This window comes from Miniopterus natalensis, chromosome 3 (assembly GCF_054644295.1).
Source record: "Miniopterus natalensis isolate mMinNat1 chromosome 3, mMinNat1.hap1, whole genome shotgun sequence".
NCBI classification, from domain to species: Eukaryota; Metazoa; Chordata; class Mammalia; order Chiroptera; family Miniopteridae; genus Miniopterus; species Miniopterus natalensis.
The window spans coordinates 999,076-1,025,765 of NC_142083.1; the positions used below are offsets into that span (position 1 = coordinate 999,076).

Genomic DNA, 26,690 nt, shown 5'->3' on the forward strand with positions numbered 1-26,690 from the left:
GAACCCACAACCCAGGCATGTGCCCTGACCAGGAATCGAACCCCGATCGCCTGGATCCTAGGTAGACGCTCAACCGCTGAGCCACGCCCGGCTGGGCTCAAAGAAATCTTTATAAAGGAGCTGTATTTTCAGCTCTAAAGTCCCCGGCACATAGTAGGCGCTAAATGTTCGTGTGTGTGTTCGAGCGAATACAGATGAATGCTGAAAGGTAGGAGTCGTAAGACCAACGCAATATAAAAATTGTCTTAGGGAAACTACGTATATAAAGGTGTCTTTCCATAGACAGACGATTGGTGGCTGGATGGACAATAGATATAATCCATCTACAAACATACGCAGATACATATGCACAGTATGACTTACTATACGTTCAGCCTACAGCACATTGCACAGGGACAGAGCTCACTTCGTTGCTTCATGAAAGGGTGAGTAGAGTGTAAAGAGACAGCTGGGCGTCTGAAGGGACAGCGTCAGTTTCCAGTAGTGTTCCTCCGGGACTTCGGATGAGAGCGGAGTTCTGTAAGGCGGTGGCTCCTCGGCGTAAGGGCCCAGCTTAGACAAGGCCCACGTTACCTATGAGCAGGGCCCTCTGGCCGCAGAGGACCAGCCCTAGAAGTCGTCCAGCAGCCCCTGACGCCAAGACCACAGCAGGACTCCTTTGCCGCGTGGCCCGCGGCTCTTTCCCGTGGGTGATAATATTTAACTTCTTCACCCCCGACCGGTGTTGGTCTCATGGAAGCTCCGTCCACGGGTCAGGTGGGGGAGCAGCAGTGAGGTGAGAGGGGCCCGTAGCGAGGAGGCGCCAGTGTGGGGAAGATAAATGGTGAGCACTTTTTAATTACATTAAAAAGAAGACAGTCAGTTACCATGTGATCAACGCCGCTTCCGGGAGCACCTGTTGCATGACTGTGTGACTTCTCCCTAAAGGTGACTGTCTTGAATGTAGCACTTTGTTCGTTTGTTTTGAACATATTTTATCAGCTTTTTCATTATAAATATAAAATAATAGACACTTGTTATAATAACCCTGAAAATACGAAGGTAGGTGAAGGACAACTTAGAAATTTCCTGCTTTGACTGCAATGCCCTGGGGGATCCAATGCTAACAGTCCAGTGTGTGTCTCTGTATGTTCCTCAGTGTTCCTACAACACGTATAAACATTCTCACATGCACACTGGGTGGTCGCTGGATTTATAAACTGTAAACAAATAAAATATATAGCTTGTTTTTTTTTTAACAATAGATTAGAGACATTCCCACCAGATAAATATATAGGGTGTCCCCCCAAAATGTATACACACACTTTGAATCAGTATAAAGACAGCGTTTATTAAAATACGCTTCATTTTTAGTTAACAGCTATCAGCTGTTACAGTGTGCACACATTTTTTGGGACACCCTGTATATAGATTTACCTCTGATTTTTAAGTCTAGACTGTGAATTTACTACCATTGTCTCAGCGGCTCCTCAGATGACGTCCACACCGGTGATTTTCAGGTTTGCCATCGCGTGTACCTCACTGAACACCCCGGTGGGCTGCAGCCTGCTTTAATTGTGTCACTGTGGCCACCCGAGCCTTGAAGCCCTCAAAGCCACTTTCTCTGCCTCGTTCCTGTCACTGGAAGGAGCCGAAGGGGGGACGCAGGTGAGCAGGGCCCCGTGGTCAGCGGCCTCCTGCAGCAGCATCCGAGTCCTGTCCCAGGAGCTAGCATCTGCTCATGTGACCCGATGCGGCTGCCCCCCCCCAGAGCACAGCCGCCTGCAACCCCCCGGCCGCTCCGCACATGCTCCGTCGCCCCCGGATCTTCACTCACCCCGGGAGAGCCTCTGGCTGAAAGCCACAGCCCGGCTGCCGACGCTCCGTGACCCCCAGTTGCTCCTGGTGCGGATCTAAGGCAGGGGCCCCCGTGAGCACTGGCGCTTAAGGTCTGGGCTTTTCCGTCTGTTTGGGGGGGGTACGATCCTCACTCCCAGGCTCAGCTGAGGAACGAGGCCGCGAGAGGAGCCTCCCCGCAGGAGCCCCAGGAGCAGCATTTCCCTGTGGTCATCATTCACCGTGACAACAGCCCGGCTCCAGTGCAGTTTCATTCTCAGCCAGAGGTCCTGGCGGTGACGCCGGGTCTGACGCGGCGCTGACTGTGCCGAGGAGACGGTGCCTTCTCTCGGCCCTGCCGCGGCCGCGGCCCCGATGGTGAGGGCGAGGCGGGCGGGCATGGACTTCAGCGCCCCGTCCGCGTTCGAGCAGCAGAAAGGTGAGGATCTCCTTTGCTCTGTGTCACCCTTGCTGCTCCACGTCTTTGGTCCAGCGGTCGGCACCTGCGGCTGGCAGGGGAGGGGCGTGTGTGCATGTGTGTGTGAGTGTGTGTGTGTGCACGTGTGTGCATGTGAGTCTGTGAGTGTGTGTGCGTGTCTGTGTATGTGTGTGCATGTGTGTGTGTGTGTCTGTGAGTGTGCGTGTGTGTGGGTGTTTGTGTGAGTGCGTGCGTGTGTGTGTGTGTGCATGCGTGTGTATTAGTGTGAGTGGGTGTGTGAGTGTGGGTGTGCATGTGTATTAGTGTGCGAGTGTGTGTATTAGTGTGTGTATGTGAGTGCGTGTGTATGTGAGTGTGTGTGTGTATTAGTGTGTGTGAGTGCGTGCGTGTGTATGTGAGTGTGTGTGGACGTGTATGAGTGTGTGTGTGTACGTGTGTTTGTGTGAGCATGTGTGTGGGTGGGTGTGACTATGTGTATGTGTGAGTGTGTTAGTATGTGAGTGTGTGGGTGTGAGTGCGTGTGTGTGTGAGTGTGGGGGTGTTAGTGTGTGTTTGTGTGAGTGTGGGCGTGTGTGTGGGCGTGTGTGAGATGTGGAAGGAGGATCTCACACAGAAAACGAGTCTGTTGTAAGCGCGCTTCTGCCTGCTGTCTCGGTAAAGGGCTCCTGCCTACAAATCCTTAAGACTGGGTTTCAAGCCCTTCTGCAGAGGGCCATCTTCAGTCTCATTAGTTTTTTCTTTTCCAATCTTTAAAAAATCTATTAGAGTGAGAAACCTAAAGAGGACAAATCCTGAGTCTCTTTTTAATCTATTAACCCGAGACCTCATTGCTGTGGATTCACAAACTTCTCCCCATCTCCTCTGGGAGCAGTTGCCCAGATTACGCCGCGGGTGCGTGTTACCCGAGGTTGTGTAACGACGTATCACGATGCTGTTATTTGCAGTGACGGGACATGGCTTTCTTACTCATAATTCCCAGAGCAGAGGCTATTTTCCACAGGGAACGACTGCCATGAGACCGACCATCTTATTAAAATGCATGTGCTCAGCTGCAGTCTGTGTGTGCACGTGTGCACATGAAGTGCGTGTAAACGTATACATGATACCTACACGTAACTATGCGTCCTTCCTATGTGTGTGCAGGAAATCCCCACACTGTGAGTGTAATACATGTTTTTAGAATATTTTAACTATCTGATATCTAAACCACTTTCTATAATCTCTGTATATCCTTAGGGTCCTAAGGTCCTTTGGCCACTTACTCGTTTTGGGCACAACATGAAAACGGGTTTGTAAACATCTCACGAGCTTACTGCCCTACCGCCCGGCCTGGTTTCCCGCGTGAATTATTTTAGCTCAGTGTTTTCTCAAATAATAGACTTACATTTTAAATTTCTGCGTGACTGTATCTGTGTGTGTGTGTAGTTTGAGCTCCAGGTCTTCACTCATGTTGCACAGTGTGTGTGTGTGTGTGTGTGTGTGAGTGTAGGTGTGAGTGTCGGTATGAGTGTGCGTGAATGTGTATTTGTGAGTGTAGGTGTGAGTGTAGGTGTGAGTGTGTGTGTGTATGTTTGATCTCCAAGTCTTAGCTCATGTTGCACAGTGTGACTGTGTGTGTGTGTGCATGTGTGTGTGTGCATGTGTGTGTGTGCATGTGTGTGTGTGCATGTGTGTGTGTGCTCAAATGTGCTGGCTCACTGTGTCTGGATGTGGACACCATGGAGAAAGTGATTGTCACAGCTGCGCCACCCCCGCCCTCCCCCCTTGGTACACTTTGTATCACTGCTGACAATCAGCAACAGTGAAAATATGCCTCAATCCCAAGACCTCATTCTGGCTAAAAAGTGACGTTGTTGAGCCGTGTAATCCAGAGGACAGGACGGGTTTATTCTTAGGTGGATCTGAGGAGCTAGAGCTGACTGCAGGGAGCCAGCCCTTCGCCGTGAACGCATCAGTTCTCGTGCGTCTCCCATCGAGGCTCAGCCCAACATAGTTAAATTGTTCACATATAATATTTATTCTTATGGCACCTTTCATTTGAGCCATTTGCAGCAATTCCTTGCCCTGGGCTTGATTCCCTCACATGCTAGTTAACCCTCTCCCGGCCGTCTCTGCTCCATTCCTCAGCCCTTGCTCTCTAGAGGGGCCGTGGCATGGTGGCAGAAGCACACGCCACGTAGGTTGGGTGGCTGTGTGGCCTTAACAACTTACGTAACCTCTCTGGGCCTTGGTTTCCTCAGCAGTAACATGGAAGAAATGATGCTTACCTAGCAGGATTGTTGTGAGAACCCCAAATGATGTAAGAACACACCTGTCACGTTGCTGATGTGCAATTACTGTCAACCTGGCTGCTTTCTTATCATCACCACCACCCGGACTGAGTCCCCGCTTCTCCATTTCCAGCCTGTATTCAGCCATCCTCGGTGGGAATGATCTTAGCTAAGGCTGGGTGACTAGGTTACATTAATGATTTTTCTCAGGGCTCCAGGGTGCCATTGGGAGCAACCCTGGAAGGAGGACTAACTGAACGACAGCTGAGTAGCTCTATTAGCTCGTTAGCGCTCCCACCCTCCGGAAGCGGAGAGGCCGCAACAGGTGCAGACTGTGAAGTAGATGTTAAATACCACGTTGTTGGGCAAACCGTGGAGCGACTTTCTCTTGAAAAGCCGTGTGTGGGGCTTAGTCGAGGGCTTTCCATAAATTCTGAAAACCTGGGGAATGGAAGCTGCAGTGGCCACTGGCTTTGCAGGCAGATGTTGGCAAAAGAGCCACATCTGGGAGGGTCATAGGAGTCAAGAGAGCTTTGGTTCTCAAACGGGTGGTCCCCATGAGGATCACCTGGACAGTTTCCGAAAGTGCCGACACCTGGGTCTCAGCCCTGAATTTCCGTCTGATCGGGTGGGGTCTGGCCTGGCAGACGCTCCTGGGGAGTTCTAACGTAGGGCGGAGATAGGGAGCCACCATCGGGTCCCTCCCCCAGCATCCCAGGTGGGGGACATAGGCAGAGAGGTTAAGGGTGGGCTGTTATAGTAACAACGGCTAATTAGGAAGAGGGGCGAGGCCCAGGCTCTCCTTCAGAAGCGGAACAGCCCCGAACTTCTCTTCACCTGGTCTCTGGCCCGGGCAGCTCCTGGGCGTGGGGAGTGGGGGGCTCCGGGCTCCAGCAGCTCAGCTCATGCGGGTGCCCAGAAATGGTTAGCATCGTGCCATTGAAGAGTATGGCACACAGCGGCCTTCACAGCTCAGACAGGTGGAGTCGGTGAGTCTGAATCCCTCTGCAAGCCCAACCGCATCTTTTGTAGGCACTTGGTAGAGGTAACCAGCCGGCTCCACGCCGGGGCTGGGGATAGGTGGCTTTTCCTCCAGCCCCGTCTGCCCTCTCCCCAGCTGCACGGACTCGGGCACGCGAATCCATGCCCCGTCTGTAAAACGTGGGTAATATTAGATGTTCCCAGGACTGTGGGGAGATGTGAGGATTGGGTTTTCCGACCGGCGGGGAGATCAGGGCCGGTCTTGGGCTCGCTGCGTGAAGTTGTGAGGGAGGAGCCCGGGGCCTGGGAGCCGCCCAGCACAGGCCTGCAGCCTTCACCATAGCAACCTCTCCCAGGCCCCAGCGCCTCCTGGCTTCCTCCCCCCGCCGCCCACAGCAGGAAGGGCTGTAGTAACACGTTTACTACAGAACAGGAGGCTCCTGTCCAAGCTGAGATGCCGCGTGTGTAACTGGAGATGTTTGCGTTTTAAGCTTTGTCTCCAAGTGTGGGAAGACAAGCTCTGCAGCGTCTGAAGGAGGGACTCCCAGGCCTCAGAGAAACTGGGAGCATTGTGGTTCCAGGGGCTCCTCCACCCAGCTGCCCAGGTTCCGTGAGAAATGTGTCTGCAGGGCAGTGTCTGCTGGGCACTGTCTGGTGGGCACCTGTCTGCAGGCCCCGAGGGGACGGCCACCCTCACAGGTCTCTCTCTGCTGCAGTTGTTGAGAGAAGGAGCTGGGCTCACCTTCCAGCCCAGGTTGGGCCAGAGCTTGTGTCCTAGCTGGTGGCTGACGGTCCCTGAGGCCGGAGGTGAGCAGTCTGGGTGTCAGCAGGGCTGTGCTCCTCTGGAGGCTGCAGGAGAGAATCCGTGTCCCCCCCAGCTTCTGGCTGCTGGAGGCCTCATCCCTCCATCACTGCCTCTGTCTTCACCCGGCCTCCTCTGTGTGTCTCTTCTGTGTGTCTGTCTGAGGCCCTTGGCCTCTCTCTTACAGATACATGTGCTTACATTTGGGGCCCACCCAAATAACCCAGGACAAACCCCACCCTCAGTCCTTAACTTAGTCATATTTTCTGCTGTATGAGGTGATATCCACAGGTTCTGGGAACTGGGGTAGGGATAGGTCTTCAGGGCCTGCTACACGGCCCTGAAAGGTCAAACCTCAAGTCCCTTTTCAGAAAGCATGTGGGCTTGTGACTTGGTTTTTGGTAAAATGCATTCTCATTTAAGCTGAAGGGAACTGGGCATCGCGGGCTGGGTGGGAAGGTGTGGGGGGGGTGCTGGGTGGGGAGGGTGTGGGGGTGCTGGGTGGGAAGGTGTGGGGGTGCTGGGTGGGGAGGGTGTGGGGGGTGCTGGGTGGGGAGGGTGTGGGGGTGCTGGGTGGGGAGGGTGGGGGGGTGCTGGGTGGGAGAGGCAGCTATGGGCAGACGCTGGCCTTACAGAGATCACACCCTGGTGAGAAACTGATGTTTCCAGAGCTCTGGGCAGAGCCAGGTGCAGAGACCAGCCTTTAATCCTGACACCAGCCCCATGGTCACCACCCCCTTTACCAAGGAGGACACTGGAAAGGGTTGTGACTCGCCCGAGGTTACCAGCCCAAGGCAAAGAGGCAGAGCTGAGATTCAGGCCTAAGACTGCTTGACATCAAACCCGCCTCCTTCCTTGATGGACCATAGTTTTCCCCAAGAAACAAGACATCGGTGCAAATTTAAATCAATGACGGAGGCGTTTTTGCCACCAGGCAGTTACCCCACCGTGTCGTAGGTTTAAAGCTCCCACACGCAGACTTGCCGTTTCAACGTCCAACTTTTCACTAAAGTGGGAACATTCAATAGAAAGATTTATACCTGACCAATTACCAAAGAACTTCTTGACCCAGTGTTTTAACACCAAGGAGATCTCCACTAGACCCCAGGGGGTGAGAAAACCCACTGAGCATGCAAACTGGATCAGTGATCTACATCTGCGCACATACTAAGCGCCCTGTGCATTAAGGTCTGAGAGCTGACTTTCTAAGAATGAGTCCTGTGAAAATGAAAGTGCTCCCGTGTAAATGCCGCCTGGAGAGGCAGCCATCCTGACTCCACACAGACGCGCCTCTCAGACGGCTCATTCCCCGCCCCAGCCCCCGACCCCCACCCCTCCGTCCAGCAGAGACCCTGACCCTGACCGTGGGACGGCCCTCACAGGTCAGCAGAATCACCCCGAGGAACCCAGCAGATGCTGAGATTCTAAGAAATGCGACACGTGTTGCGCTGCGAGTCTGGTTATGAAGAGAGGCCCGGCCGCGGACCGCTGTTTACCCTGAGATCGTATCGCTGCCAGACTTCCTCCCACAGGATGAGATCCCAGGCGCGGGGCTGCTTCGAGGTTTCATCTCAGCTGGTACCTGCAGAAAGCTTGGAGCGGTTTTTCTGTTTAAAATGTTACAAACAAACTCTCTTCCCTCCTCCTACATGATGCGCTTTATAAGACACCTTAAAGCCTCAGCCAACACACCCTGCAGGGCTAGAGGGGAAACGGAGAAACGGCAAAACGTTCCCCTTCCGTCTGCCGAGCACGGCAGAGGGTCTCACTGAGGGGACAGAAGACAGAGGTGCCTGGCCAGTCGAAGAAGTACTTGTGGTAACAGTAATGGGCAGTCTGAATTGTCACCCCGTGCCGGGCAGCGCTCTAAGCCAGCGGTTTTCAACTGGTGTTCCGCAGAAGTTCATCCCACGTGCCCTGAGAGGACAAAGGTTGAAAAGCCCTGATCCACGCACTGTGGGTGGATAACTCATTTAGCTCTCAGAACAGCCCCAGCAGGGGCAAACTGTTCTTATCCCGCTTGAGACGTGGGAACAGAGACTAAGCCGCTCGCCCAAGGTCACACAGCGGGCAGGTGAGTGGCGGTGCCAGGATTCGGGCTCGGGAGGCCGGGTCTGCGCGCTCCCGGTTCTCTCTGTCGCCTCCGTGTGCGAGGCCCAGGTCAGGGGCCACGGAGACGCTGTCACCAGTGGGTGGCAGTGTTGTCCCACGGAGCCTTCTGGGTAGCCCCGAGGGCTGGCACCTCCCTGAAAATGGATCGAGGTCTTTCACCACCTTGCAGCCATTCCAGGCAGCCCCTAAATGCAATTTCTCAAGTTTCTGAAGGCAAAGAAGATTGACTGTCAGCTCATTTACGCCTCAGAGCTACACTGGGAGATGGTGGTTGTCGGTGGTAAAGGAAACAGGCTCAGAGAGCGTGACTGGCTCAAAGTCACGAGCTACTGTTACACGCCAGGTTGGAACCCAAGTGGTGCGGCTCCCCCAGGAAAGAGGCATTTGACCTCCACACCCCTGACCGCCCACGTCCAGCCCCAGGCAAGTGCACAGGTGAGTCAGCTTTAAAAAAACCACAAAAATAGCAACAAACCTACTACAGATAAACCAGGGAGCAACCGCTCACTTTTACAAAGTTTGCTGTCGTAAGTGAGTTCTTTTCAATAACTAGCTCCTCTGGCACAGGTCAGCTGGTTAAAAATCATTAACGGCTTCCCAGAAACACTGAGACAGGGAAACCAAGACAACGAATTAGGACCACTGCCAGCTAAAGATCAATTAGGGCCACGAAGCGTCTCTGGAACGACAGCCATAGTAGTAGAAAAACTCAATTTAAAAACTCATACGTGTTTTCCCTGTGCGTGGGCAGAGCCGTGGAAGGAGCGGGCTGGGCACGGTGTCTGGCCAGGGTCCCTGTGAGCAGAACTTGCCTCCTAGTCCTCCCAGTGCCACCCTGGCATCGCCTGACCCCCGGTCCTGTCGTCACCACTGGCCCAGCTGTGCACAGAGGTGTCTCACAGGTGGTCACAAATGGCAAAGGGGTGGCACACAGTGCCAGTGCTGTCCCTTCTGGAAGCACCCAGATGGTTGGCATGCAGGGGCTCCGGGAAGGGATGACTTGCAGAGATGGGGCAGGGCTGAAAACCATGCTTGTTCCCAGAGGGAGTCACCTCCTGGGGGGAGAGGAGCGGCTGCCACGGGACACAGCGCTAGGGGAAGGTGGGCAGAAATGTCCTCTCTCTCCTCCCCCCAGCTCGGCCCTGTCTCCAAGGACAAGCCGGGGGAGGGGCCGGGTGGGGCAGGCAGGAAGGCTGGGCCCTCAGGGTACCGAGTGGGCAGGAAAAGGGTGGAGAGGGCACTCGGAGGACAGAGAACGAGAGGCACAATGTCTCTTTCAAAGGTGGGTAAACTGAGTCATGGAAAGGAAACGTAGCATGTTTCAGATAAAGAAGGTGAGGCCCGCTCCCCTGTCTGGCCTGGAGGGGACCTTAAAATCTCCGGCACATCTTGTCCCTCAGGTGCCTTCCCAGTACGTGGCGACGATGCCATGTGGCCACACTGGTTCTCCAGAAGGGGTGTGATGCACTCGATCAGGTTTCCATGAGTCACCGGTGTGGGTGATGGTCCGGGTGTTGTGATTTCGGTGAATTCTCCGCACCCACTACTTGTGTCTGTCTGATTCATGAAGGTGACTCATCGGAGGAAGTGGACCTGAGCCTGGTCTACCAGGCGGCGTCCAATGGAGATGTCGGTGCGCTGACCGCCCTGATCCGGGAGGACCCCTCCGTCCTGGAGTCCTGTGACAGCGAAGGTGAGCACGCGGGCCTGCAGCCCGTGAACATCCTGCTCTGCGTGCTTAGGGCTGGCCTGCAGGGGTGAGCCGCGGTGGCGAAACTGCATCTCACAGGCCACGTTGATGCAGGAGGGACAGGACGAGCCTGGGGCTGGCTGAGTGCAGGGCCCTCGCGTTTCTTTAAATGAGGGACTTGGACACAGAGTTACCGATTTTTTTTCCATCACCTATAATGAGGCCGATTGATTTGGGTTCGTTTCCAGCTCCTTTGTGTGAATGAGAGCAGCTGGGCCGAGAGAAGGGGTGTGGAAACAGGAGGTTGTTTATAGCGATGGGCGAGGGGACAGGGTGACTGTTGACGGCCGGGCGCGAGGACTCTTGCCTCTGAGAAGAGGGAGAAGAGTTACCTTTTTCTCTGCTCTTTCTGCTTAAATACAACTAAAAATCCTGGTCGTCACGTACAGAACAAACAGGGAAGCTTGGGAGGTGGAGATGAAATGACAGACTGGCCAGGACCCTGGTGTCGAGGAATGGCCAGGGGTGAGCTTCTTGGAGCTGAAGAACCCAGGAACCTAGAGGTGCAACAGGCACAGACCAAAAAAACGCCACCGCAAGCCTGCTCCCTCTAGCCAAAGAACCGGGAAAGGAACAGCCTGGCCAGACAGAACTTTTAGACGGTACTGACTCTACTCCAGCCAAACACCACAAGCAAACAAACAAAACCCTGAGGATGGCCCAGCCCCACCTGTTCCAGCAGAGACCACGTGGGGAGCTGGGGCCTGCACCTCCACCTGGTGGGATGAGGTCCTCCCCCTACCTGCTGTGGTGGGGCCAAAACTCACTTTATAGCTACGTAAAGCAATGGTATTGCTGAGGGATAGACACGTAGATCAATAGAAAAGAAGAGAGAACTCAGGAGGAGACACACACAAATATGCAGAGAGGGAGGGAAGGAGAGAGGGAGGGAAGGAGGGAGGGAGGGAGGGAGGAAGGAAGGAAGGAAGGAAGGAAGGAAGGAAGGAAGGAAGGAAGGAAGGAAGGAAGGAAGGAAGGAAGGAAGGAAGGAAGGCAGGCAGGCAGACATGGCACCTCATGGCTGCTTTTACCCAGCACAGATGCCTGAAAGAGCATTGGAAAGAGCTGGAGAGGAACTGGGTGCGGGCTCCAGCCTTTGAGTGAGACCAGCAGCCTGGAATGTCATTCTCAGGAATCTCCGAGGCACCTACACAGAAGAATCAGAACCTGGGCGTGAGTGTCCCATCCAAGGACATCTAACCAGACCCAGCGGGCAGGGAGTGCGCCTGGTGTTTGGTTTCTCGCTGGAGGACTATGAAGCCCCGGATTCTGCCCCACAGTCGGCTCATCACACCAGCCCTGCAAAGCTCGTCGACACCTGCCGTTTTGTCTCTAGTTGTATTTAGGAATAAAAACGGGTGGAAAACTAAAGGCCTTCACCTATATTGATTCCAAATACAGAGAAGTATTTCGGCAAAGGGGGCCCCTGTTAGCAAGAGTGTGTGCCACCCAAGGCCAGGCTGCCATCACTGTCCTCTGACACCCTCCGCCCACTGAGGGGGTGCTGGGCCAGCTCCCTGTGGAGCTGCTTCCAGGGGCTGCCCTGCTCGAGCCGAGTCAGGATAAACCTGCCTGTTACACCCCAAATTATGGGGATTTCCAAGGTAGCAATAAGCATGTTTGATCATGTGCACACTATGTTTTAACCAACCAATTATTGCAAAGTTACAGAATCTAGGGCCAGAAAAAGTGCCTGGTTTCCTGTGTTGCAGCGATCTCTCTTCCGTCCCCTGCAGCTCAGCCGCTGGGGCAGCTCATTTATTGGCAAAGAGCGTAACAAATAAACAGGTAAATGAAGACTGCTCGCGACTGTCACAAGCCAACCATTTGTTGAAAGGCTGTTGAAATGTCTCCGTCCAGGATGCACGCCCCTGATGCACGCGGTGTCCGGACGGCAGGTGGACACGGTGAAGCTGCTGCTGAAGATGGGGGCCAGTGTCAACACCCAGGACGCCCGCGGCCGCACAAGCCTGTGCCTGGCGGCCTACCTGGTACGGACGGGCCTGTCACGGGCTCCGAGGAGCGGGCCGGGCTGAGTGCGTGGGGGGTCCCACCGGCAGAAGGGTGGTTCTGGGTCTGTGTGGCTGGCCAGTGCCCAAAGGACGGCTGTCACCGAGGAGCCTCTGGTGCCTGAGTGAGGAAGGGAGGACATTCGGGTCGGGTGGGGAGCAGCGGGCGGGGTCTCAGGTTGGCTGCTGCTGGCGTTAGAGCAGAGCGAGGCCAAGGGCGTTTCTTTCAAAATTCTAAAATCCCAAAGGCAGAGTTTCTTGGGCTAGACAGCTACTCAGGGGCTGGCAGAAGTGACTTTCCAGGTTACGCGACTACGAGCCCAGGGAGGGGCAACCTCTGCAGACGGCCCTTCCCAGGAGCACAGGCCAAGGAGGCGGCGAGGGGAGCGAGCGCGGCCCAGCGGGGCGTCACCCACACTGATATTTTTTGTGTTTTTTTTAATTCTTACCTAAGGACATTTTTCCATTGCTTTTCGGGGGGGGGGGGGAGACATCACTGTGAGAGAGACACATCGATTGGTTGCCTCTCGCATGTGCCCCAACCCCGGGGCCTGGGATCGAGCCTTTGGCTGGAATTAAATCCGGGACCCTCCAGTCCTCAGGCCAGCTCTCCAACCCCTGAGCCAAAGCAGCCAGGGCAGCCCACACTCTTAATGACGCCCCCACCTTGTGTGGCAACCAGGGCAGGACCCCTCCCCCAACACTCCCCGAGGCTCCCTGGAAGGGCATGGGGCAGGGATCCTGCCCCCCACTCCCTCTGGTGATGTTTAAGTTAGAGCATTAAAGAGAAACTTGGCCAAGGGGCCCTTAGAAACGGTCTCAGGCACAGCTCCAAACCCAGGCTGCAGACAGACTTACCAGGGATGGTGACCGTGGCTGGGCAACTCGAGCCACCGCTTCATGCCACGTGCCTCGTCTGTCAAATGTAGTAGGAACGTCAGACCAGGTGTCTCGCAGCCGAAGGAGAAGCATGCGGGTTCCCCCGGCACGTGGTCGGTGCAGAACAGACTGTCGGCTCAGAATAGAGACCGTGGGCGTCAGAAATACCCGATGGCTTTCCTAGCTCCTTCCTGAAGAAAGAAAGAAACCCACATGCACACACAGTTCCAGGAAAGGTTGCAAATTATAGCATGTTCAAACCCTCCCCCATCAGATTTGTTTTCCAAAAACTGGGAAACTCTGGCCACTCTGAAACCTGGCGACGCTGAAATGTGTCCAGTCTGCCTTCCTTTCGGGTTTCCCGGCCGCCTTGTTCCCCCTCCAGTGAGAGCACTCGATGACGTGGACGTTAGCTACTAAACCCAGGCTGGACGCCTCGGTCAACTCGGACTCGAGGCTGGAAAACGCTTGAGACTTAGATACTGTTGGTCAGCTCTGAGGAACCATAGTCGGTATTGTAACCTGTGAAATTCGCTGTGCTTTCGTTGGAAGATTTTCTGCATACTTTTCAGAACCAAAAGATTGTTTTCTTCCCGTGACCTTTCTCCGCCTCTGCTCATTTCGTAACATTTTGGTTTTTGCCGCTTCCAGTGTCGTGGGGAAAACTCTTCGGGCATCTTTCTCATCTTATTCAGAGATCTTGAGGCTTAACCGTATGTGACAGGAGGGAGGCCAGGAAGACTTATCATGTTATTATTTATCTACTAGACGTCTACTTGAATTGAGAGAGTGGCCCAGTGGTTGTGGGTGAATGTGGGAGGCGTTCTTGGCGGCTGGGTTATCAGTAGGGTTGAGTCAGTTACTGAAAGTCTGTGGAAAAGAGATTAGCCTGCAGTTGTATCTGCTCTTTGAGTGAGAGCCAGTGTGGAAAGGATCCAGCTGGCGGTGCTGGCGAGGAGGGGACAGCAGGAGAGGGGGCGGCAGGGAGCCCACACAGCTCCCTGAGGAACCCCTAAGTGGATAACACGTAGCCATGGGGAGCCCGTAGAGGGCGCTGCCGAGACCCCCATATTCAGCATCAGAAAAATCCACAAGTCGGCAGGGTCCCAGCCATTGGAGCAGGGCTCAGGCTGGGATTCTGGGCATCGGACCGAGACTGATGGAGTGAACAAGACATTGTCCTGGAAAAGAGGCCTGAGGCCTGTTTATCGGCTATAGAAACACTGAGGCCAGAGTGGAGGCTGGGGCTCAGGAGGCGAATGGTGGGGATTAGACCACAGCGTCGAGGTCAGGCCGTAGACAACCATGATGTGGGGCCAAGGCCATAGGACACGAGGCTGGAGCGGATCAACTGCCCTGTCACGTGGCCTGGGAATGGGGTGCAAAGTTGGATACCAGCGAGGGCCCTAGAAGCTGGGGGGGCAGGGTGCCGAAGAGAGTCTGGGAATCCGTCTCCATCTGACAGGGCCTGGGTCCCCAGGAAAGTCAAGGTGCCCTCAAGACGCCAGCCCCCTGCTGAGGGGTCTAATTGGGGTTGGGCCTTACCCAGGGAAGCCCAATGGAACATGTTCAGCCGGAACAGAGAGGGGGGAGAGACGTGGAGAAGGCCTGGGGCTGCGCTGTGAGACGGTGCTGGTCAGATAACAGGGCCTGCTCTGTTCCAGGGCTGGCTGGAGGGCTGCCTGAGTCTGCTCAGAAACGGGGCCAAGCACCACATCCCCGACAAGAACGGCCGGCTGCCCCTGCATGCGGCCACCGCCGAGCCCGACGTGAGGTAAGCAGCCGGCGCGGCGCTCGGGGGAGGAGGGCCCGGGGGTCAGCGGGTCATCTCCTCCAACCTGCTGTGGCAAATAAAAACAAATCCACCTTTTTTTTTTTAAGTTGGAGCCAACAGGACCGCATGTTAGTAAATCAAAATACCCTGGAATAATGTTAAACTCTGGTCAAACCCTTTCTCTTCGTCTGACTTAAGAAGCAATGCTGTTTGTCGTCACCTGAATGCATATATCCATTCATTCAATTAATCAATTGCTTATTAGCTCAGTAACGATTGATTGGGTGTATATTACGGGCCAAGCTCTGTTCTAGGCCCGAACACAGTCCCACAGTGTGGACAACAGTGTCCCCAACCTCACAGAGCTCACGCCCCTCGTAAAACAAACGAACAGGGTGACTTAGAATAGTGACGACTGCCACAAAGAAAGGCGTCAAGGTGAGCGAGCTCCGACGGGCAGAAAGGTGTCTGACTAGAGTCGTGCCGGCGTGTCCAGTGGGGAGGCGGAGGAGACGGAGCAGGGACACCGGTGGGTGAGAGGAAGCCCTGCATGTGGGCTGCTGAGAGCCCTGGGAACGAATACCCTCAGACCAGTGGGATGATTGTGAAGGTCCCATCTTTATAAGATATTGAGCAACAGAGAAAAAGTCTTGCGCAGGCCAAGGGCAGCTTCCCCAACCCTCTGAGTTTCAGTGGCCTTGGCCTCCCATCCTTTGAAAGCCCCTCGGAGCAGCTGATAACAGCATTTCCTGCGGTGGCATCAGCAGCATCCTGGGGGCTCCCCCAGCCTCGGCTGCACAAGACAGGGCTCTGCCTGGAACTGAGCCTCGGCCAGCACCCGGGGCGGGGGTGGGGTGGAGGGGCGTGTTCGGGTGCCTCGTCCTCTGCACCCCATCTCCAGAACTAAAACTCAAGCTGCGTGGGGTACAGGAGACCAAGGCCGCCTCTGGGTGGGGGGAAACAAGATTTCTTCATTTCCGTCTGTTTTACACTAAAGTAAAAGGGCTTTGGAAATTCCAGGGCTATTCCCAGCCAGGCCTTGCTGCTTAACAGCACTGGACGAAGTCCAGGAATAATAGAAAACTGGGCTTTACTCAGAGCCCAGCAAACTAAGGCAGTTCAGAGGAGAAGCAGCATGCTCAGCGCTGACCAGTGGGCATCGCAAAGGGATGACTCTCTTCTGATGAATTACGGGGGAAATGACTGTGCTGGACAACCCGCAAAAATATTGAGTCACAAAATCATACTGTTTTCCAAGGCGTGACCTTTAGAAAATATGTTTAAAATGCATCTTTTAAGACTATGCTGCCTTGACTGGCTCTACTTTAATTCCATTTACTTCCCTCACTCATAGAGAGGTCGTTTCAAAATCGACGTAGCCGATTCTGGGAGACAGATGCCTGCTTTAGTTACAGTCATTATTGCTGTTGCCATAAACAAAGCCCAAGGCTTCTGTGTTTTAACACAAGTTTAGTCCCATGTAGTTGTTCCTGGGCGGGGGAGGGGCGGCTCCCCTCCACACGGTGATCCGGCGGCCCAGGCTCCTTCCATCTCATGGCTCTGTCATCCCCCAGGATCACAGGCTCCTCTTTGTTCAGCCAGTGGATAGAGAAAGAGGGTGTAGAGAAGCCCCCCCGGCCCTTATTTCTTTAAAATCTCAGCCTGCAAACGACACCATTCCCTTCTGCTCACACTCCATGAACAAAGACTAGTCACTCGGCCACACTTGGCTATAAAGTGTGCTGGGAATAGAGTCCCCGACCAAGACTCCCCCTCCCTGCAATGACTCCAACCCAAGAAAGAGGGTGTGATGGCACCTGAGGGGTGCACTGTGCCTGTCAGTCGAAGTCTCATTCAAGGTGGACCTGTGCTGTCAATCAGGCTCATCAGCCGAAAGCACGGATACGCTGAACTCCAGCCCAGGGTGCTTCCTGTTTGCTTCGGTCTGTTTCTCAGTAAGCCCAGCAGTGACCCCAGGCTCTCTAGGAGCCACACTGCTTCGCTGTTGCTGAGATAACAGAACTGTGCTTTCCCTTCTCTGGAAATTGTACCCAATGACCCAACCACCACCTTCGGGGAGCGGAAGCCGGAGAAACATCCTTCCGTGTGCTGATGATATAGTTTTATTGTCCTAAGTGGACACTTGGCTGACTCTGGAAGATAAAATCCTGCTTTAGTCATGGCAATGCTCGCTGCTGTCACTAAAAATCCAAAGGTTAGGAGTAACAGTTTCAGGACCCAAACTGTCATTGCTGGTAATGTCACCGGAGGGAAATAGGTTCTTTCTCGGTGCTGTGGGAAAGGAATTTCAGGGACACACGGGGGAGGATCTGAGTGACAGCAGCAGGGTTCACCCGAGGCCCCTGAAAAGGCCGCCGCTCTCGGAAGCACTTTCCCTGCGCTCAGCGGTAGATCTGCTCGCTGCCCCCAGGTCCACCCCGATGCCTCATCCTCAGGGGGTGCAGCTCCTCTCGCTGAGGGGAACGTCCAGCTTCCCGGCTGCAGGCCTGCCCTTGTGTCCACCAGGCCCAGGACGGTCACCAGGCCCAGAGCTGCATCCCCGGCTCCTGAGGCTCCCCTGGGGCAAGTTACCCAACTCCCTGTGCCCCAGTCCTGCCTGCAGGTCCCTCCGAAGGCTCCATGGTGCCCGGGCGCAGGGCGGCCTGTGGCTGCTAGAGAGAGACGGGGCCTTTGTGAAGCGCCCGTTTCCTTGGGCTTGGGAAGGGGTCAGCTTTCTTTCAAACTATCCGCCTCTTTCCTGTTTTTCCCCAGGTCTCTGCGGGCACTTCGCCCCATCCAATCCCTTCCCCAGGTTTGTCTCCTCCCTTACGGTTACCGGGTTACCATCCGGGCTCCCACTGCGCGTGCGCTCACTGGATTCCCCCCTTTCCTGCTGTTCACCTGTCCCCCGCCCCCCAGTAATCTGAGGGAATGCCAGCTTCTCCCTGGGGAGACTGGAAAGCCAGTCCTTCCGGCCCCCTCAGATCCGGGGGATGACCGTGAAGCTGCCGCTTTGTAGTTAACCGGCTTAATGCCTGATTCCATTGGCCCCCTTTCTCTGTTAATAACTAACTCACTGACCGACTCTGTAACAGTGAGGCTTCTCCTAAATGAACCGGGTGAAACCTTAACAACCCAGAGAGCAGACCCACTGGGCTTGTCACCGAGAGACGGTTCTAAACCAGTTTGCCTTAAAGGATCCCCCATGGAGCTGCGCTGTTTAAAATGAGATGTTTTATTGTTTTATGGAGAGGTGGTGAGGCCATGGCAGAGTCTGACGGCGTCTGTGTTGATGATTCAAGGGGAGACTACACCACACTCCACAGCCGAGAGCCTGGGCCTCCTCACCCACCCGGTGTCGGCGTGGACTCCGCTTTGCTTTCTGGGAACAGAAACAGTCGTGGTCTGGCTTGTGTGTCCTTCCTAAGCCTGCAATCCGACCGTGGCAGGGAGCGATTCCCACAGGCCACGCACACCTGTCCGACCGCTTCCTTCTGCCGGGACACATTCAGGCCAGCTGGCTGACCACTGGGCACATCGGCCCTCAGTGACAACAGCGGTGATAACCACAAACAATAGTGACTATTTATTTACTGCGTCCTGAGGACTCACCATGGACTGCGCCATCCACTCTGGCGAACCTCTGTGCAGCAGGTAGAAGCTCTTCCCTCGTTCTATGGATGAGAAGACGGAGGCCCCGGGAGATGCTGAGCCCCCAGGGCACGTGTGAGGAGGCACAAGCTGCCCCGGCCCCACTGTGCCCCCAGACCCTCCGCCGCAGGCCCCGTGGAACTTGCTTTAATGGCCACTTTTGGTCGTTAGCCCACAGCCCACACTGAGAGGCCTCGTAAGAAGCAGCCTCGCAAATCTCACCGTCTCACTGCCGGGAAGTGTTTCGTTCATCACAGCGTCCAGATTCCTTGTGAGAAGCCAGGAGGCCGACTTTCACTGCGAAGGCATTGCTGTGCTTGTCCCGAATCACTGTTTCTCATTTTTCTGTGTGGACACTGTGATGTCCGATCCTGTTTCTCTCTCTATGCTTGGAACTCAAAGTCCAGCGTGTGTCCCCCTCTGGCATGCGTGTGGGGCCACAGGCCTGTCTCTTCGCCTCCCCCGGTTTTCCCTCTGCCCAGGTCCTTCGCTCGTTTACATGCATCTGAAAACCATGTCGGCCCCTGTGCACTGAGGCGAGGGCGCCAGGAGAGCCAGCGCCGCGGTCAGGGTTTGAACCCGGCTCCACCTCTTCGTGACCACATTCTCCAGGGACAGTGACCATGCCAGGGCTCTGCTCTTTTTCTTTTCTAAAAAGCAGGGGCAATACAGAACTGACCCCGGGGTAAGTAGGCAGAAGAAAACTAGAAGATGTGTGGGCAGCAGTGACCACCAGGAACTGTCCGTGTTCCTAGTGTCAGTGGTGATGGAAGTGATCGTGATTATGGAAGACAGGTGGAAATAAAGAAATGCCACACGTCAGAGCTGAAGAATGCACCCTGCTGCGGCTGCCACCAGCTCTCACCTGGCCTCTCCACCTGAGCACACACAGGTGCACAGGTCTGTGTCCACCTACGCAGGCGCGTGCACGTGTGCACACACTTACTGCGAGGCCATCGGGGCCCGGACAGCATGGCTGTCTGTTCCAATGCTGGGCGCAGAGCTGCTAGACTCCAGAACCTGATGAACATCACACATGACCATTCAGCTCCCGGGAGACTCCCTCCCCTGCCCTTGCTCATGTCTGTGCATCTTCCCCGTCACCGTAAGCACATGCGTGGGCCATGCCGTGGCCTTGTACTCGGTGGGTCACACTCGTTATAAAATCCACTGGATCTTCCATCTCCAGACAACATGCCCCCGGCACTCAGAGTTTGCTGCAGGTTACGTAGAGCAAAGCCTCAAGCCGAAGCTGCAGGTAAACAAGCCAGTTGGCCGTTGCCTCCAGAGGTACTGGCTGGCTCTCCGATGGAAACAACGCACCTGGAACCTGCCAGCTCCCTCATTCGGCCTTGGCTGAGCTGCCACAGGCGGGGCCTTTGCTGGTGCAGGGATGAGTGACTTATAATTTCGAGTGTGCGGGAGAGTTGGGTGGACAAAAGCCAGGAGCACAGCCTTGATCTCCCGATGCCCTGTCCAGCTCTGAGGAGCTTCTCAGCAGGTCTGGTGGCTTTTCTTGCTTCTGTGGCTGGGACATTCAGAGGGCACCCCCGTGAAAGACGGGGCACAATCATTAGGACAAAGCTCCAAAGAGACCGGAGTCGTGTTTGTGCCCCGAGGCACACGCAGCCCGGGAAGGCCAGCAGTGATTTCCAAAAGCAGCCCCAGGGCTCTCTGAAGGTCTTTTCCATGGTCTCCATGGTTACCAGCAGAATTTTTCCCCCCAGCTCGGCCTGTTTGCATCACTCTTGACTACAGACCGTCAGAGGAAGGAGATCATTTTGGGGAGGTCCTGTTCTCTGGTTACCAGGTGCTGCATTGTAACCTGGGCAGGGACAGGTGTATGTCTCTACAGCAAACTCTCACAACCAGGCAGCTTCAGGGCCAGGGGCCAGGGGGCTGGATTGGGAACCCTTTTTCTCAGCCATCACTGGGCTGGCCAGATCCAGGGCTGCAGCTCTCTGGCCACCAATCACCCAATGACAATTGGGGGACCCCAAAATATAAATAAAATATAGGAGCTTTTTAAAAATTATATAAATATATAATATAATATAATAAATATAGTATAATATAATATAATATAATATAATATAATATAATATAATATAATATAATATAATAATATATGATATAATATATAATCATTACATATCACACGAGGCCGTCTTATCTCATAGATTCTGTTCTCTGGAGCTTTGTCTCTTTCTCTCCAGGCTGCTGACGGTCCTGGTGCAACAGTCCAGCCTCAGCGAGGTCAATCGCCAAGACAGCGAGGTGAGCCTGCCAGGGGACAGCTGGCCTTGTGCACTGGGTTGGGGGCGGGGGTGAGGCCTTTCTAACTGCTGTGCTGCGGGGGATGGAGCGAGCTTTGTGTTCCTGCCCCGAGAGGGTAGCCTGCGGCCCCAGGACCTAGACGCTTCTCCCCACCGTGCTGTGGTCCGCGTCTGACCGGGAAGGACTTGCGCTGAGTGAGAATCATCGCACTGAAGTTGCGTAATCCCCTCTGGACCCTGAGAAGGAAACACTGCTCCTTCCTGTCCTCTCGAGTCCGGGCCTTGGCTGCAGGCTGCGGCTGCCCACGTTCCCTCTGAGGGACAGACATCAGACGACGGCGACTCCAGGCCTCGGGCTCCAGAGGCCACGCTCTCGCACCAGTGCTCACAGCTGCTGTTTCCTTTCGTTGCAAAAAGAATGCTTCAGGGAGGCCAAGCCCCTGATGAGGGGGGTCCCGCATCAGGCGGGGTGCCCCACAGCAGCTCAGCCTCTCCTCCTAGCTACTGACCCTTTAAAAGCAGGCCTGGCTCTCATTAGCCAGCCTGGCTTCTTTAATAGGCTCCTTAACGCGGGCGGAAATGCCTGCTTGTTCATGAAACATGTCATAAACGCACGCCCAGCTTGGCCGCACTGCACTAAGGTTGCATCATAGCTTCAAGCAGAGGCGTGCGGGCCCGACACTGCCCAGCTGCACTGCTCCCGGGGAGCCGGCTGCCCTCAGGCCGAGGGGACGGCTCCTCCCAGCAGGGTGGGGCCCCGCCGCCCGAGCCTCCTCCAGCCTCCCATCCGGGCCCCTCCCTGCAGCCTGGACTCATGGCCACACAGAAAGCCCCTGCCTGCAGCCTGGATCTGAGGTCAGCCGCCGGCCGCGCAGTGGTCACACGCTGGTTTCACTGCCCGTGTCTTCAGTGGTTTAAGCAAAACAGAAGAGAGAGGACCTCACTGTCTCAACTTCTGCTTTAAAGCAAGGAGCAGCGACAAGAAGGCGCAGGCCCAGCACTCGGCCGCGGTGTGGGAGCCGGGGCTCGGCGGTGCCCTGACGCCAGCCCGTCGTGAACTTCTGGACCCCTCCCTCCAACTCCCACCCTTGGCCCCAAGCTGGGGCGTTTAGAAAGGGGGCCAGTTCAGTCCCTCACAGCCTAGAAGTAAACTCCCCTCCAGACCTCCAACCCTGCCCCCCTCAGTGGAACAGATACTCCCCAGCAAACAAGGTGAGCCTCACCCCAGGGCCCCGCTGGCGGGCACAGGGAGAGGAGGCCGGTCTTTCTCACGGTGGACATTGTAGCATGTTTGGGGAAATGTGTGGCACCTGCTGGGAAAGGCTCTGGTTCCCTCTCATGCAAGGTGACCTTGGAGAGGCTTCCTCGGGCTGCTGAGCCAGCATCCTGCCCTCGGTGCCGAGCGCAGACGGTGGGGGCCTCAGAAAGGGCCCTCCCGCCCCGTGTGGCAGCTTCCTGTCCGGGCGTGTCCCAGCGTGTCCACGCCTCCCAAACCCACCCGCAGCCACCGGCTGACGCTCGCCTGTGTTATCATTCCTGTGGGGATTTGTCACTGCTCGTGTGAGCTGGTCAAATAAGTCTGCGAGGCCTGGGTGCTCTCCGGCCCCGAGGAGAGAGGACAGAAAGGGAGAGGACGCAGCCCAGGCTGCCCCGTTCCGCCGGGCCCGGGAGGCTGCCTGCCTCTGGCTCCCCAAGCTCTGGGCCCCCCCTCCCTCACCCCCCCTCAGTGCTGTTCCAGTGACCCCCAGCCCAGGGCAGCCTCCCCTGTATCCGAGGGTGACAGGTACAGGTGACAGGTACGGCCTGGGCACCTACACACCCTCCATCCACTAAAACCAGGGGGCAGAACAGCAGGACGGCTTCCCAAGGGCGGGAGGAGAGAGTGGGGCGCGTCCCCCACGGTGCCAACGAGGTTATTTCCTGAGAATAGCCGAGGGCCTCCCAACTTGTCAGGATGAAGACTACAGGTTAAAGGACCGATTAGTTGTCCTGGCTGGTGCGGCTCCGGGGCTAGAGCCTCGGCCCACAGACGGAAGGGTCCCTGCTTCGGCTCCTGCCAGGGGCACGAACCTGGGTTGCCGGCTCGATCCCAGCCCGGTCGGCGTGCGTGGGGGAGGCAGCCAATCAGGGGTCTCCCACATCGACGTCTCTCTCTCTGCCCCCCTCCCTTCCACTCGTCTGGAAAAGCAGTGGAAACAGCACCCTCAGGTGAGGGCAACAACAAAAGGGTCAGTCGATGAGTAGAAACCTGACTTCACTGAGATATTAGACTGTGAACGGGAACTAAAGGGGGGGGCCCTGTTCCCGCAGCTGCTCTGTGACGGCTCAGTGAAAGGAAGCGGGACCCATGGGGCGGAGAGTGCCGCTCTGGAGCCTGACCTGGTCTGAGCTCAGTGACTGAAAACAATTTTTGTATTATTATTAGTATTAGTTTTTACTTATATAAGTAACCCGTGAGCCCATTTGTTTTCTTAATGTTAATACCCCAAGCAGTGCCAGCCCACCCTCGATTGCTCGCACCAGGCCGCCTTGGCCCCGGTGGTCACGCCTGGGTGCCTGGGCCCCGGCTCCGGGTGCTCGCGGCTCTGGGGCGTGGGGGGGCCGGCGTCACGCGCTGGGGGCTGTTCCGCGACTCGGTCTTTTCACTCGCGCATTCCTGAGGGTCTTCGCGCCGAGGCCCATAATCGGGCTCAGTCCTGTGGTGACTTCGTAACGTTCACGCTGTAGATCCCCCTTGTGCGCGGTTTCAGGAACCCGCAGCCCACGGAGGCCCGAAAACACTAAGTGGAAAATTCCAGGGAGAAGCCATCGGGAAGGCCACCGCTGCCCACTGCCCGCTGCTCCGAGCAGGCGACGAGCTCTCTGCCCCTCCGTCGGCAGCTGCCCTTCTGTGCCGCCCGCCCGTCGGCCCCGGCTGTCTCCGCATCTCGGTGCTTGTGCGCAGCTCCCTTTATTTTACCTAATAAGGCCGCATTCGCACAACTTCCGTTACAGCAGATCGTTATAGTTATTTTATTAGTTACTGCCAGGCTCCCGCTGTGCCTGCACTGCAAGTTAAATCCCATAGGTATATACGTACAGGAACCGACACGGTACGTATAGGGCCGGGTTTACTCGTGGTCCCAGGCATCCCCTGGGGGCCTCGGAGCGGATCCCCCGCAGGGAAGGGGGGCACTGTCCCCCGAAATACCTTCACTTCTTTGGCCGTTCCCCTGTGAATGGATATCCAGGCTGTCTCCAGTTTCCACCATCTGGCGGGAGCTCCTTGAGGATTTCATACGAGCCTTCCTCTGGGGGAACCTTGGGCCGCAGCGGAGCTTTTTTACTTTTCATCCGCGGGCCTGGCTGTCTCGTCCGGCTCTGGCAGCTGAGGCTCCGCTGCCCAGTGAAAGGAGCTATTGTCCTCCCGTTGCTGGATTTTCTCGCTGCTGTTTTAATTTGCATTTTCCCTGATAACGGGCGAGGCTGAGCGTCATTTCACAGGCGCAGTGGCCGGTTTTCTGTTTTCTTTTGTGACTTGCCTGCTTATATCCCTCGTCTGGTCATCTGCTGGGTCACTCGCCATTTTCTTCTCTTTTCACAGGAGTTTATATTTTGAAAACTAATTCTCTGCCGTTGGGTTGCAAATATGTTTTCAGTCTGTTGCTGATTTTAGAAGCGCCCATGATGTCTTTTCTTGTGCAGAATTTTAAAATACGATACGATGAAAACGGCCACTCTCGTCCACGCTGCTTATGCTTCGTCCTCCTAAAGCCCTCCGGCCCCCAGGGGCGCGACTACGCTGCGCTTTCAGTTTGTTACAAGATCCCTTTTAAAGCACGAGGTTCCTTTTCTGGACTCTTTGTTCCGTCCTAATGGTCCGTCAGGTTTTTCCATTTCATTAACCTCCCTGCCTGGTTATTCTGTGACTCGGGTCTAACACCGTGGGCGGCGCGGCCGGTCGGTCAGCTCCGTGCCTCTGTCTTCCTGGCCTCAGAGGACCATCCCCAAGGAGACAGGCTTTTCCAGTCCAGCTTCAGGGAGTTAACACGTCGCTGAGCCCCTGGGACCTGAGCCCCCACTGAAAGGGGCTGTGGGATGTTGGCGTCTGGGTTAGGACTTGACATCTGTCCGGAGAAGCTCTGTGGTGCCTGGTACTTAGGGTAGATCGTAGATTCTTTGTTAAATGCACGTTCTGATTTGAATAGAGTGTATGCGAGCGGCCAGACCGTCCAAACTTCCACTATAACAGCAGCCTGAGAAAATAAATCCAAGTTGTAAAAACCAGATGTGAACCTTTGGATATAGTTCTTGGCACTCAATCCGCTCATAACATTCCTGAGATGCAACCGCAAGCGCAGATCGTGCACCATAAAGGCGAACTCACAAGAAATCATCCGACTCTAGAAGTCCTCATACTTTATAGTTAGCAAAAGTAAAATAACAGAGCCAATTTTTTTTTTTTTTAGTGCGCCAGAATTTTTTCCAAAAGAACACCTCGAAAAAATGGAATAGACCCTGGCCGGTGTGGCTCAGCGGTTAGCAGGTCGGCCTGCGCAAGGAAGGGTCTCAGGCTTGGTTCCCGGTCAAGGGCACATACCTGGGTTGCAGGTTCAACCCCCAGCCCGGGTTGGGGCACGTGAGGGAGGCAACCAACCCATGTCTCTTTCCACCTTCCCTTCCTCCCTCTCTCCTTTCCACTCTCTAAAAATCAATGGAAAAAATCTCCTCCGTTGGACTAACAACAACAAAACATCTGCAGCAACTAACATAATACAAAGTATCTGTGACTCATTGTTGGAAACGTCACAAGTATCTCACCACTGCTGTCGGTTGTTGCCTGTCTTCGTCGTTGACAAAGATGCTAAATTTCAGTTAGAGTTTGGTGAAAGTAAAGATGTCATTTGTATCTCTGATCCGAGCTCCCGGGAAGCCCGATTTCTATCCGCGAAAAGACCCTGCTGCAGCAGTAATTCCACAAAGGATCTTGGCAACGGGCCTCCCACAGTAATCAACCCGGCACAGGAAAATAGTCGTTTTATTCACTCTGCAAAGTTTAAAGTACCTGCCACGTCTCCTGAGGGCTGATCCCTGCCCTGATAAGGTTCTCAATTTAGTGCAGAAGAATGTAGCTGTTGTTTCATGGAAAAATAAGCTTAAAAAGTAGGCCTCTCCTCTAACGGCTTGGTTTCGCTAGTTCGTTCTTGCTGAAACTTGCCCCATCCTTCATGACGGAAGTTAACTCACATTGTTTTTCTTGCCTTAGTGTCTTGGTTAAATTAAGAAATTATCCATTCTAAAGATTTTCATTTTTTGTCAGATACATTCTTTTCATCATTTTAGGGAGAAAGTGGGAGTTTTTAAAGCATATCATTATTCGGGGCCACCCCTAGTGTCTGACACTCCAGCCTCAGACTAGGTTTAGCCTTCGGTTGTCATCTTTGGCCACTGGGACATGCACTATTTATCCAGATTAGAAAACTCTAGAACAGAGACAGTGAATTAATTTACTAATCGTTATAATCTGTGATTATAAGATTTTTTCCAAATAAAAGTTAAAGAAAATAGCATTCATTACTGGACTTCTAAAAGCTTTTATATATATATATGGTTTTTATTGATTTCCGAGACAGGAAGGGAGAGGGAGAGAGAGAGATAGAAACATCAATGATGAGAGTCATCCATCACCTGCCTCCTGCACGCCCACTGCTGGGGATCGAGCCTGCAACCTGGGCATGTGCTCTGACCAGGAATCGAACTGTGACCTCCTGGTTCATAGGTCAACACTCAACCACTGAGCCAGGCCTGCCAGGCCTAAAGCATTTTTTTAAAAAAATTTTAAGTACATCATTTATTCCAGTGTTTTGCCTACAGAAAACCCTTTATAACTTTTGTAAGGGGCAGTCATGTGCACTGGGAGATTAATAGTACATAAATTTTAAATGTCCCCAGA

General features: G+C 54.7%; 1 protein-coding gene across 1 annotated transcript in view; it reads left to right on the forward strand.

Moving 5' to 3' along the window:
- Positions 1-2,092: 2,092 nt before the first annotated feature.
- ANKRD55 (ankyrin repeat domain 55) overlaps positions 2,093-26,690 on the forward strand; it is a 51,542-nt gene continuing 26,944 nt past the window's right edge. The window contains exons 1-5 of the mRNA XM_087815038.1: positions 2,093-2,254; positions 9,990-10,112; positions 12,030-12,160; positions 14,722-14,831; positions 20,699-20,759. Coding sequence (XP_087671164.1) covers positions 2,191-2,254; positions 9,990-10,112; positions 12,030-12,160; positions 14,722-14,831; positions 20,699-20,759 — 489 coding nt within the window. The 5' untranslated portion in view covers positions 2,093-2,190. The remainder of the gene's footprint in view (positions 2,255-9,989; positions 10,113-12,029; positions 12,161-14,721; positions 14,832-20,698; positions 20,760-26,690) is intronic.